At 37.5% G+C, this 14,607-nt stretch overlaps 1 protein-coding gene across 2 annotated transcripts in view; it reads right to left on the bottom strand.

Moving 5' to 3' along the window:
- Nucleotides 1–10,813: 10,813 nt before the first annotated feature.
- Nucleotides 10,814–14,607, bottom strand: part of LOC102223640 (glutamate receptor ionotropic, kainate 2) — an 83,827-nt gene continuing 80,033 nt past the window's right edge. For both annotated transcript variants that reach the window (XM_005802632.2, XM_005802633.2), the window contains exon 16: nt 10,814–13,769. In XM_005802632.2, coding sequence (XP_005802689.1) covers nt 13,605–13,769 — 165 coding nt within the window. In that variant the 3' untranslated portion in view covers nt 10,814–13,604. The remainder of the gene's footprint in view (nt 13,770–14,607) is intronic.

Genomic DNA, 14,607 nt, shown 5'->3' with positions numbered 1-14,607 from the left:
CAAGAGCAAAAAAAAAGAGAAAAAAATCATTAACACCTATCAGTTTGTGTCCATTTCTAGTGCTTTGAGATTCCAGTAGTTAACAGCCAGACCTGTGATTCGCAAACGGAGAAAAGGCAGAAGAAAATTTTACCTTCCCTGGGGTTGAGGGGCAGCCTACAAAAATCACTCCAAGAACACACCAACATTTATCCAGGAGGTCACAAAAAACGGATTTAGTGTTTGAATGGGGATAAATTCTTATCTCTGCCAGAAGATCTTGTAGGAGAATGTCCTACAAAAGCAGGATGACGATCTAATGCATGCTAACAACTCCAATTCAGAAATACAAAATGGAGGTTATGGGAACGTCCATAACCTTCATGGACGATCACACTAGTTAAAGTGTGATTGAGATACCTTAGACTGCAGTGTGTGCCTAGAAAATAGATTCTTTGCAAACACTTAGTGGCAGTTGCTGCTGTCTAGGATGTCACAGCAAGGCATCATAGATAGAAGCGAAAATATTTTCCCACTGAATAAATTTCAAAACTTAATTTTGTATTTATTTCAGTTATGTTTATCTATTATATAGAGGATCTGAAACATTTAGGTTTGCCAAAAAAAGTTAGAAATTTGTAAGAAATCTGTTGGGGGGGGGAGGGGAAGGGGGATATCTATTAAAAAGCACTGAAACTACTGACTAATGTATTTGTTGGCACAAATGAACAATGTGTGGTTTTTAAAGGCAGCATAAAGTGTAAGACATTTCAGATTTAGTTTTTTTTTTCCTCTTATGCATTGCTATTTTCTCAACTGCCTTAAGTATTGAATTATGTGTACGTTAAAAAGCATAAAACATGTAATCATAAAAAATGTTGATTCTGCATATGGCAAATGAAAATCTGGTGATGTTAAATGAAATTTAAAGACACAACAGAGCAAGGAAAAAGTTTAAAGGATTCCAAGCAATTTTTTGTGTTTTTTGCTTAAGAAATTGCATTGAGGAGCATCATACTCAACTATTTCTTATTTTTATTTTTTTTTACAAAGCTACAAGAAAAAGGCCTTTGTCCTCATTGGCAATGTAAAGAAAATTATTTATTTAATTCTTTGTTTGCAAAGTACGCCCCTTTTATCTCAAATAAATCTTGTTTTATTTGAGATAGCTAGGATTCTTTATAGTGCTTCTTCTCCAAAATGCCCTTGATCGTTTAAATTGGTTCATTATTTTGTGAAATTTATTGCCTTGTAATTTTTATAAACCACTAAGATAGAGGACCCAGTGTTAAACTCACCTCTGTCTGGCAGAAATAATTCTTCAAATCCTTTAAAATAAGTCTTTAGCTGTATTTGTTGGACATTTCTTATGTCATTGCCTATTGATGGAGAAGAACCTTCAGTTTCTGTCTAGACATGCAGCTCACTTCATTTGGATTTGAAGATTTTGTGTGAAAAACATTTGACCTTTGACCTTAGAAATGTTGATTTTTTTTTAGTGTTTTGAGTCAAAAGTATAACCCCTAAGGTTAAGATATTGATTGGGATAGTCAAAGCTCATGGAACAGCCTCGAGCCTGATATAATACATTCATAGAATGTTGTGAAAATTGCTGATATATAGCCATTTATTAGCACTTTTGTGTTGTTTACATCTCAATAAACCAGTGGTGTATATATAGTGCTGTAAAATGTCTATTTGAAATATTTTTTTCTTTTATGTGTTTGAACACTTAAAATGAACAAAGACAAATTAATAGCTTGTGGTATGTAGGACCAACGCAATTATTAAATCCCACTGGTTTTCTGACTTGCAACTAGAACACACTCAACTCGGGTGTGGCATCATTCCCAGCTACGAGTTCTGACTCCCGAGACAAACACAGCAGTATTTATCAGATAATCAATTACAATATGACCAGAGAAAATATTGCAGAGCAGGAAACTGCTGAGTAAACCCAACTTTGTATGCATCAAACAGCACAATGCATGTTTTAAGGTATGGACCACATTTTACCCCCCAAAAAGTCCTTATTGTCTCAGCATCTCTGTGTAACAAAGTTGGGCACCAAACTAGCTTCTGTATATATATACAGTATATAAAACTAAGCTGGCCATCTTTATTTGATTAATTTCATTGCAATGTTTTCTCAGTAGAGCTGAAAATGGCTACATAGTGGCACCTATTTGGCATTCTAAACATTACTTAATGACATTTTAGCTATGTATGCAAGTTATCATAAAGTTATGCATAAAATATTCACTTAAATTTTTAAGTATCTATAAGTAAATTTTTTTAGATAACTTTCTTTGTTTTAAAAACATTTGTGCGATTTTGTCCACCAGAATTATAAAAGCCAGTGGAAGTTAGCGCAGGTAAAAGAGAAAACAGTATTTTAATTTACCTACGTCACAATGTTTTACTTCAGATAAATAGAGAATGAATGCATTCTCTAAATGTTTTTTTTTTGTGCCTCAAACACCAATTTATAAGTTCAAATTCTTTGAATAGTTTTATTTTTTAATGATAAATGTAAAAACTTAAATATCCAGAGCAGTGAGTTACCAAACGCCCGTAGGCAGACAGAATGTACAAAGACATGATGCAGGGCAGGGAATTGCTGGACAAATATACTGGACTTCACATACCTCAACTGCTGCCGTTGACAGCTGATCTGTGTTTAGATACAATATGCTCTTCCTTTTTGTCTTTTATTGTAATAAACCTACTTTCAGAAGTGTTTGTGTAAAAGCCGTAGCCGAACGTTGTACCTCTTGGGGACCTTTTTAAATTCAGCCAAGTGCAGATCCTTTTATGCACTGATGAATAACCTCACTGTTTCCATGTTTGTAGGTGTTTTTAATCTCTACATTGTGTCCAGAGAGTCTTTATGCTCCGTTTCTGTTAAATTAAAGCACTGACTGCTTTTGAACTGGGAAAATGTTCCTCAGTCATTATTTCAGTCTCATTCTTGGTCTACTGCTTTTTTTTTTTTTTCTGTGAAGTCCGAGTTGGATTTTTAAATGTCTTTAACGTTTCACTTGACTGGAAAATAAAACAATCACAACAACATTAAAGCATGCATTATTGCTCCAAGATGTTCAGATATCAGTAAACAAATCTCAGATTCTGTATCTCAATACATCTGTGAACTGGTATCGTTTTGTAGCCTAACAAAGCCTGTTTTGTTGTAAAAAAAAAAAAAGAGGACATTTTAGATTTTACACATCGTCAAAAATGTTATTCAAATTCATTAATACATTGTAGCTATGAAGATAGTTATTTCAACAAATCAGTGCTGAAGAATGTGGCATTTTTTAAAAGCCTGATGTACAAAAAGAAATAAAAGTCTGCTGTATACCGGGTTGCATGATGTCATTACTTTTCTACAACAACAACAAAAAAATGAAGTTATCACAAAACATTACTGTTAGTGAAGAAAATCAACATATTATTACATGAATAATAGGTGATATGCTTTGGTAGTTATTTTTATCTGTCAGAATGAAAGTTTCTGTAAGATAAAAACAAATTACAATATTTTAAGAAAGACTGATAGTTCATCTTAGAAAGATACAACTAAAAAAAAGAAAAGGTTGAGTGTAAAAAAGTATCAGACTACTTTTTTCAAACCAGACATTTTATCAAATATGGCCAGCAAATATTTCAAACTGAGAGTAAATTCAAGGAACTAGATGAAGGATGATGCATTTTGTAAATATGTGTTTATTGTCATCCTCTTTCCTCCAAAAGGGGGCAGCCTAGCACTGCTAAGTATTTACCCACCCTCAGGCCTGTGAAGGACAGCCAAAACAGATTAATCACCTCAACACATCTGACTCACCAAGACACTGGTGTGTCTTCACAGCCCTCTCTCTTTTATCCCTCTCCTCTTTAATGGTCTAGCACCGTGTGTGTGTGTGTTTTATAATCATCACTCTGTCTCACTGACTCTGTCCTGAGCACATCTTTAAGCACACCGCTTTAGGCATTGGACGGTCTGAACACTGTTTGTTTACGGTTTCCTTCAGTTACCCATCATCGTATTTCTTCCTTTCTCTGAGATACAATCTCTTGAGATGGCTTTGTCAAGGTCAGGTGTGTTTATGGTGTGTTTAAAAAGGCAAGGATAGAGAGAACTAAAGGATAAATACCCCTAAACACCACAGAGAGGGTTTCTGGGTATCAGAGGCAGCATTCAGGCCAAAGAGAAGAGGGGACTACGTATCTTCCCAATCCTTTTTCTCTATTCCGCGTGTCTAAACTGCATGCTAACCTTTGTAGCACTGCCTCCAGGCTGTATGCTTTAACCTTTCCTTTGAGATAGAGGGGGCTCCTGCACAGGGAATACAACATAAATCACAGCTGCTGACTGTAAATGCAACAGTCAACGATGCGCGCCAGCATGTGCGCCTTTGCTCAAGCCCTCGTCCTTTTGTCGCAAAATCCTTCTCATCTCTCACAAGGGCTTATAAAGATGTTCTCAGGATCAGCAGTTTGGACTATTATATCTACAAGCACACCCTGAATAATTCATCCATCATTAAAATGCACTAGGCGTAATGATAGCAAGGAGTGTGTTGTGGGGGTATTCTGTTTTCCGAGTAAAACACAGGGGTCATTAGAAGTCATTTCTGGTCAATTTTGTATGATCAACCATGCTCCAGAGAAAGTGAGGGGAAAGGAGGAGTGTGGGGAAGGGGGCATTTACTTTTTGTGCATCGGGAATTCATGTTGGAAGAGATCAAAGGGGACAGACAAAGAGATGAGAGAATCGACATCTTCTCGTCTCCATTTGGCTCCCTGTGAGAGGAGGAAAATTACTTTAAAGCTGATGCCCTGATGAAAGAAAAAGGCGTTATGCCTGATGTATTCCTCCAGAGGTGGAATCAACACTATGAATGACTCAAAAGCAGATGGAAGTGGAAAGGAGGCAGAACATTTGTTCGAGAGAACCAAAAGGGGGATTATTTAGTTTTTTATTTCTTTTATTTTTTTTGAGAAGGGATGAGGATTCTATTTGACAGCAGTGAACAAAATACAATTCACACTTCAGGAGATGTGACCGATTCAACACTCAACACTGTTATTTCTGGTGTGTGCATAAAGGGGCAGCAGATGCCATCAGATGTGGCGCTAATTTGTAACATCAGGCCAGGGATTTTATCGGACTGAGCACCAGCAACATGTGCATTTCAAAAAATCTGGTCCTGTGTCATGTTCAGCCGGGGTCCCTCCGTTTTTTTCCCCCGCGGAGCGGGTCACAGCAGAGGAAATAGCCTCTAAGCAAGGAGACCTGAATTGTCATTTTCCCAACAGAGCTGTCAAGGCACCAAACCATGCTAGTTACACATGAAGCCAATAGAAATGAAAACACTGTCAGTGAAAAGACTCATGGGGTAACGGAGATGCCAGGAGCAGGGTGAATCACTTAGCAATCTGTGCTCCTCCATTCTGCAGCTGCCACCCACCACAACACATCTGCCACTGGGAGAAAAGACATTCGGATATGCATCCACAACCAAAAGAACTGCTGCAAGACACAAAGGATCATTCTTTTAAATTGAAACTAATTTGCAGCTAAAATTGAGTTTATATCCTGCACATCTTGAATTGTGGAAAAACTCCCATTCAGGTCACACGCAAAAGAAACTACTGTAGTTTGAAGCAGATCATTTAAATTATGTTTTGGGCCAACATTTATTGCACTCAACTCCCCTCTTGTCGTAGGTGTAGGAGAGAAAAATAGGGGACACTTCCAAGTGTGTGGTATATAATCGGTTCCCCTTTTATTGTAATTCCCTTTATACAGGCTGAGCTCACAAGAAGAAACCAAAGCTAATTTCTAAAGCACCAAAATGTCCGCAGATGAAGAACTACCCACTGCAGCAGCTTTCACATGTGATAAAATATCAAGTTCTGGAATGATGGCCAAATTAAAAACAGCACTTCATCAGAACAAAGCTTTTTTTAGCGCTATGTCTTCTATCTTTCCCACTGGCCCCACTTGATTGATTGAAGGATGTAGTTTCAATATGCATTTCATTTTTACTCGAAGGACTGCATGCTGGGGCAATCAATGCAGCCAAAAGGACTTGGGTTTGAATCCTAGCAATAACCCTTCTATAGAGTTTGTATGATCTCCTTATGAATACATAGGTTAATTTTTAGGTAAATGCCCTCATGCCCTCTATAAATTGCCCTCAGGTCTGAGTGTATGCATGGTTGCCTAGTGTTGCCCAACAATTGACTAGAAACCTGTCCGGTGAATATCTCAGATCCTTAGGCCTTGTATTGCCGATTGATAACAAATGTGTCAAGAGTTCCTCAGGTATTTAGCCCTCTGCTGAAGCTGTCTTAAATTCAAAAGTTTGCAGAATTTTTCTTTCCACAGAAAAGAGAAAATAATCCAATATTGTTATATCTTATCGAACACTAATTCTGTGTCCCTAATCTCCCTGGCAGTAGTCTGCCGTAGCTTTATTCCCATCTGCAGCATTTGTTCATTGTTCAAAAAGCTGTGAAGTAACTTCCCCTTTTGCATTTTATTGTCAAATTTTCTGAATCAATGGTCAAGGAATTCCATCTATGTTGTGCTGTTCTAGCCATAACTCCTAAAATATTTTTTAAACCAGAGCTACACATTCATCATTTGATCAAACACTATGACACAGATCAGGGCTAAGTGCCTTGCCAAAGGTGACATCAAACCTGGAATTGAACAAAGAGAATTCCAATTGTTCGATAACTAAACTTCCCTCTGAGCCACAATCGACATAAAAAGGTGAGAAAAAAAAATATCACCTTTTTACAAGTCACAATACAAGTCACGTTTTCTAAGGAAATCAAGGGACTCCACTAGCTTATGTTGGAATCCTGCCAGCAGACAGAAAGGCAATGCAGAGAAATGCCAGAGACAACATATTCATCACCATCATCATGCAGATTAGCTTGCAGCTTTTTTCTTAATTTTCTCTGTCATCTTGTCTCCTTATTATGCCACAATCAAAGCTGCTCTAACACAAACCGCATTTAAGCCATTTCTATCCTGACGTGTCGTGCGGTGCTGCACACACCCCGTCCGCTTTTTTTTTTTTTACTGCTTGCTTTTTGCACAAAGCAAGGTATGCAAATAGAGTAGACTGCTGTATTCACACCTCTGTTATGTATCAGTGCTGAGCACATTACACAAGTGCCTGCAGAATCAGACCACGCTAAGCCCAGTTACACACTTTAATATGACACTTCATTAGCTTTAATAATAATAATAAAAAATCTTCCTTTTTTTGTCAACCTTCACACTAATAAGATATGAAATTTCAGGGGTTAGGGAGGGCACTCATGAAAATGGCCTTGCGATTTCTATGATCAAATTAATCAGTTCAGAATTATAAATCCTGCCACAAAATTTAATAATCGCCCACCTAATAAGTGTTAAAAACAGAACCATAGTGGTAGACTTACCACTGGAACTCTGGGATAAAAAATTGATTTCTTGTCTTGACAGAGTCCTACCAAGCGCAGATCTTCTCAGCTTCATGCTAGATAAATAAAATAAGAGCTGCTAATCAAAAAATTAAATACATTTTCCTGTCAAGGTTTCTAAAAATGCCCAGCAAAACCTGAGGCTTCATAAAAAATAGTAGAGATATGAAGGAAGGAAATATTTAACCCTGAAATCACGGAAGTAGCTGAAGCCACTGGAACGTACCTGAGAATCAAAGACTTACTAAAAGGTTACAGAACACAACATGGACATTTTAAACCCAAAATTTCTCATCCTCACTAAACTTGATCATATTTTATCTTTTGAAGACTTTGCACTGCGCCAGGAGTCTGTACATGGATGTACTCTTTGCAAAAAAAAAAATCATTAATAATAATCAAGCATACTTACATGATATTAATCTGCGACCTGTGATCATAAATTATTGAACCAGAGAGAATGAGCAGCGGAGCCTATGTCCTCCTTGAAGATCTTTCTTGACAGACTCAATTTACTTATGATATCTGTGTGACAGACCAAAGTCACATTCAGAAAGCAATATTCTGTCTACAATGCAATCCCAGCCATTAATTGTCTGATGAACAAGATGTTATCCAAGGATACCTTCCCAACGACCACTTAGGAAAAGGAGGAAGAAGATTTAATATGATGGAAATAAGTGTGACGGACTAAACGGTCCCCGCTGAACGCACTGAAGCATGCTCTGACCTTCCCTGTCACTTTGGAGGGCGAACAGGGGTGGCCATTTGTGTGGTGGCAGCAGAGCTGCAGATGCAGAGACGGTTTTTCATTGTAACTTCTTGAAAATCCTGTGTAAGTCAGAGAGAAAGGTGCACCGCCGAGGGGAAGATTATACAGGCAGCCTGGGAGCAAGTTTAAAAAAAACCCAAAAAAACCTTGTCATACATGCTTTCAATTCGGTCTTCAATTACAATTCAACTATATGCCATTAATTCAGAGTCATTAAATCAAGTATTTTGGGGAATTAGTCAATTAATCTGATGTTTTGATTATATTTTGAGGAGTATATTCATGGTAATAGATGAGGAGGCTTTTTTCTCCACAGAACTATCTATTCTATTCTAAAAAATAATAATAATAATAATAATAATAATTTCCCTGCTGGGATGAATAAATTAATTCTATTCTATGAACTCCAGATTTTTTCTCTTTTCTTTATTTTATTTCTTTACATCTTGAGGAGCAAAAGTTTCTTGAAACACTTTAAGTGGTCTTGATCACTTTCACTTCTTTTTGCCCAACTCTTACAAAATATTGAGTTGTGTGCTTAGAAATAAACAACATAAATAATTTAATAACAGACTAACATGCCAGGCTAAAAGAAATACACCTGCTATCACTTTAAAACTATGAACTTAAATGTAATTCATTAAGGATTTTATGCACTTGGTTGTGCTGCAGAAGTAAAATTATACTTTAGATATTTTTAAATGATAAACCATAAAAGCATAGCTTCCATTTATATTCAGAACCTTGTAAAACAGCATCTTAAAAACCAAGATAACAAACCAGGCAGATCAGGAATCAAGTTACAAGTTTAAAGCAGTTTTGGCATAAAAAAGCACTTCATGTTTTGACATGTCGGTTAATTCAGTCTGAATCAATCAATAAGAGAAGCAGGCACGGTAACTCTGGAGGAGCAACAGCTCTGGTGGGATAATCCGTCAAATGTACGTGTCGTGCTCCACAAATTTGAAGAAATCTGTGATAGAAAGAAAGCCTTAAATATTTCTTTATGCAATTTTTCATATTTTACATGTAGGGCATAAAACAAGAACAAGGAAGAAGATTCCCTGTCCAGATAAGACTAAAATGGAACTTTTTGAGCTTTTCCTTTAAGCAAAGTGTTTTGTCTGATGAAAAACTAAAACCCTGTAAATACCATTGTGAAATACGATGTTGGCTGCATCATCCTGTGTGGATGCTTTTATTCAACATCTTCCCACCAAATGGTGAGAGTTGGTGGGAGGATGCTGAAGATAAATACTTGGCCATTCTGAAAGAAAACCTGTCAGAAGATGAAAAACACTTGAGACTTGGACGAGAGTGGAGGGGGAGGACTTCCCCTTCCAAATGAGCAGTTACTAAACATTCAGCCAGCAAAATGGTGGAGTGGCTTAAATTAAACGTATTATTCTGTTAGAATTGCCCACTCAAAGTCCAGAGCAATAGCCACTTGAGGAACTGTGGAAAGACTTGAGCACTGATGCTGACATACCGTTCTGCTCCTGATTGATCTTGAATTATTTTACAATAAAGGGGTGGGCAGAACGCCAGTTTTACATGTGTAAAGTCGGTAGTGGCCTAGCCAAAGGACTTGTAAGTGCAGCCAAGGAGGTTCTACATCATATTGATGTCTCAAAACAAAAACATGGAATGGTTTTAATGTTCTTAGATGTCAAAATGTTCATATGCTCCTTTTCTTCTGATTTACAGCAATCACACCACTCTGCTGGATCCATCACCAAAATAATCCTGATGAAGGGTTTGTGGTTTTACTGTGACAAAATGTGAAAAGGCATTGTATCCTATGTAGAAATGCTATGTATATTTCAGAAAATAAAAAAAAACATCAAAACATCAGAAATATTAAGAAAAACATTTGTCATTCTTCATATTAGCCAGAAGAAGCCTAATTTTCATTTGTAGCTCGTAATAACCAGTTTGCTGGTGCTAAAATCTAGTTTTTCATGGATTCGACAAAGAAAATGTGATTCAGTTGTCTTTGCCTCAGGCTGTTAGTTACAAATTGTCTGAAGACTTAAGAGAAAAAAAGACCAGTTTTTGTGATCTTTTAGGATGTGATAGTCACAGGAACTAACAGTTTTTTAGAATTATTCTTTAGATTTTGGCTGCTTCATTTCTTATACAGTGTATTGCTCTTCCTTTGACCAATACATTGTGCAGTATATGCTTAAAACAAGACTTCATTATTTTGACAAAAACAAGTAGGATAACTGAATTAAGATAACTTAGAATATACACAGCTACATGGAGGCCCAAACGCATTTTTACCTCAACAAGAATGTTCTGGGTTCAGATCCCAGGCTGTGGTGGTTCTGCATGGAGTTTGCACGTTCTATCCGTGAATGTGTGGATTCTCTCCTGGTGCTTCAGCTTCCTCCCACAGTTCAAAAACGTGACTATTTGGTTGATTGTACCTTAATTATTAAAAACAAATTAACGACAGGCTACTTCGTAACAATGTGGAAACACACCAGAAAGACATAGCAAATTATAAAAAGCTTTTGCAAAGTAAAACTGTTTCCAAAGACTAGAGTTGTGCAGAAAAATACGAGGCAGAGCTACAGTTATGACATTTTTAATGACAGTTTTTGTAAAACCTTGCATCAATGTCAAACTCCATGAGCTCACATTGCTTTTTTTTATTATTATTTTTATTTTACCGCTAAGCCTTTGGAATCAATTGAAGATTGTTTTCAGGAATTCAATTAGTTTGCACCACTAGATATAGCTATATGGAAAATGACAAGCAACACTAGTAGATCACCAAAAGCTTAAATACATAATCCCTCTTGTCAGTTTTTATATAATTATTAAATTAACCCATGAATGTATGATTATTAGAGGGCTGCGTGTAGGTGTTAGTGTCTTCCAACACCTGTAATGCCAGATGAATTGAGCAAACGGGTCAAGACGGGGGCAGCGGGAGCAGTAACCTACCGAGTGTGCTTGTCATTTCACAACAGGGAACAGAGTTACCAGACAGGAAGAGTTGTTGCACCAAATGCGCTTGTGTTAGGTCATGAAGATAACACACATCTGGAGACAATTAGCGGATAAATGATTTTGCTCAGCCCACAAGCTATCATCAACACCAAGCTCTCAAGATGATGAAGCCCACTCGAGGAAAGATGAGTGAAGCACAGCCCGGTTTTTGAGCTAAGGTGGGACATTTACTATCCAACATACGAGCGCCTCGCAGCTCCTGATTACACCCACCATCCGATTGACTGCAGCTGCACTGTTTTCAACATTCATACAACTCACACCCCTATCATTACGGCCCACTTTTGAGGTCACTTACAGGTGCATCTCAGTAAGTTAGATTATCGCTGAAAAGTGAATTCATTTGCAATTCTACATTAAAAAGAAGTGAGAGACACATCTTACACATTCATTACACAGAGACTAATATGTTTCAAGTGTTTATTTCTGGTAATTTTGTGATTATGGCTTACAGCTAATAACATCCAAAATTGTGTTTCTCAGAAAAACCTTGGGAATCTCATCAGAGTAAGAAAAAGGCATTTAGAAATACAGAAATGTTATGTTATGAGACCATGGGATAGATTAAGGACTTGACAGTTGTCAAACAAACACTCAGTGACATCCTGCACATGAAGCTACCAAAGGTAATTGCTAAACAAACTGGATATTCAGAGAGTGCTGTATCCAGGTGCATCAATGGACAGCTGAGTGTTTTTATGGGTCTTATGTAGTATTCAAATTTCACGAGAAGCTGATCTTTGGTTTAGCTGTAAGCCACATTCATTAACTTTTCAATGATATTATAATTTATTGAGATGCCACTAAATATGAGCCCTAAAAGTGATAATTTTCAAACTAAGTCAGAAATATTTGCAGTATATACACTATATAATAACTGAAAACAACTTTTCATTGATGAAAAGCTTTTAAAATAAGTGTTTTAATTGTGCCTGTTCATATAATTTATGTTATTTAAGCAAAGTACTTTTTATGCTTAAGTCTCTGATACGCATATGTGAAACCTATTAGTAGCACTAGTTTAAAAAATAAAACTTTTAGGACATACCATTAAAAAAAAAAGAATCTCATTGTAGTACAACAGATCTACAAAACTACGGCTGTATTTATATTCCACAAAAGCCACATTTGCATGTTTTACCATGTCTTTCGTGGTGACTCATCATAGCTACTGTTATTTACCCACACTCTTTGCTGATAGGACAAGAGCTGAATTTTTCAGCATGAATCACCGCCTTTGCCTACTTTGTGAACTCTTCATTTACAATTCTATTGCTCTCCCCAACCAAAATCCACTACATTGTCCCCAAACAGTATGTACCGCTGGCCCCCGTGAGAGTGGCAGACAAAAGACTGAATCGCAGATTGATGAAAGCAATGTACTCCAAACAGCAGAGCCTGAAGCTTTGTTGTCAAGAGTCCGAGGGCTGAATTGGTATCTGCTACATATTTTGTCCACGGGAGGGGCTACTATATGATACAAAGTACTACAAAACTTCGTTGTTCTTGTACAAAAACGAACACTTTTGTAGAAATTCCACCTTTTAAACAACAACCGATACAGAGTGAAAACCGTTGACAGTGTTTAAGGGCGGACATGAGTCAGGAGCTTGACAGATTACATTGCTTCTAGAGGCATCAAAACAGAAACAGGCGTGGTAGGAAGTTCTTCACAATGGCAGAACTTTGGCACATATAGAAGAAAATGACAGTATTTGACAAGATCAGCATAGATGATTCCAAACTAATTATCACTTTTATACATCAGTTCATAATAACCCAGATGGTGTTGACTACTTTTTAATTTTTTGGTATGAAATTAGTGTTTGCTTTAAATGATTGAAGAGAAACTCAAGCCACTGAAGGAAGGGGCCACAGACATGGAAGTAAGACGAAGGGCATTGACGACAACAGAAAAACTACAACCGAATTCATCGTCCGAACTGAGTCCTCCCTTATGCACAGCAGTAAAGAGTGTGAAACGACAGTATGGGTGTCTGTGTATACATGTGTGTTTGTGTTTAAATCCACTTCTGGTGTGAACCAGCAAACGTTTTTGTCCCAAACCTGCTTGAATCCGTTTTGAGGTTTACGCACGTCACCCGCCCAGCCTGGGAGAGAGTCCGCCGTTTCCAGCTCCCTTCAAATAGTAATGGTCACAGTGAGGTGACACTTCTCAGGTATCTGTATTTCCACAGGAAACATCGGTCTACATAAGCATGTTGGTTCAAAAAGGAATCCTGTTGATACTGCTAACCTCAGCCCCTGGTCTAGTCTGCGTTAATTTGACCCCTGTCTCCCCTCGGTGATTTTAATTGAGGGGAATGTTTCAGGGTGTTGTCAGTTTTCATGCCATGGTTTCCTTCCCTGGGAGTCTCCTGTCGTTGAACGTGTGCATGTTAATGACCTCCTCTGTCTTGACGATGGCGGGCGGCTGAGGCTTTTGTTTGAGACGACGTTGGCACTTCAGAGAAACACGTAGCTCATCCATCATAGCACTGCAGAATGATCGCTGCAGAAGAAAACAAAGGACAAAAAGTAGAGCAGTTATTCTTTATGTTACACTCATCCAACCAATGTGAACTGAGCAAGATCAATATTGATGTGAGGTGGGATTAACGTAGGATTTTATGCTTTTCCATATTACAAATTTGAATGCCTTTCAATGGTTTTCATGACAGAGGCCGACACCAAATACCACAGAGTTGTGAAGTGAAAAGAAAATCACAAAGTTTCCCTTCAAATACAAATTTGACAAACATCTTCAAATTTGGCTTCGGATCTTGACTCAGAACTTCACAACCGATTCCAAACAGGAGGTTTATGCAAAACTGTCACTTCATTGACTCTATAAAAGTAATCTTGGTGCTAGCAGAGCTTGACAATCCAGCTGTAATCATACACTTTGCTATGGAGATGTCAAAAAGACAGCAGTCTCTTGCTTGCAGGTGTAAACGCTGCAGTGTTATGTTGTGGTATAGTTGCTTCATTCTCCATTCTCCATCTTCTAGCACATTCTGTTCTATGCATCTACACTCAGTCAGCTGGTTGCCTGTTCAGCATTTCATCATGTTGTTTTTATTTTTCTTCTCCATACAAATCAATTGATGATCTTTCAGACGTACTCAAATATTACAGCCCAAAATACACAAAAATAAGTGTGTTGTCCTGAAGTGACAGAGGCGAGCATTCTGGAAAAGGGTCGATGTGTTAATGGTCAATACAAAAAAAGGGAGATAAATTAACCCAGAACATTTAAACTGAGGGCTCATGAGCATTGCTCTTTCCTATGCTGCATGCTAATGCTAGTTTTAGCACAAGTAGAAGCAGCAGAAGTGGATTTGGTTTCA

This window comes from Xiphophorus maculatus, chromosome 15, assembly GCF_002775205.1.
Source record: "Xiphophorus maculatus strain JP 163 A chromosome 15, X_maculatus-5.0-male, whole genome shotgun sequence".
Classification (NCBI taxonomy): domain Eukaryota; kingdom Metazoa; phylum Chordata; class Actinopteri; order Cyprinodontiformes; family Poeciliidae; genus Xiphophorus; species Xiphophorus maculatus.
This window is presented reverse-complemented; position numbering and strand designations above follow the sequence as displayed.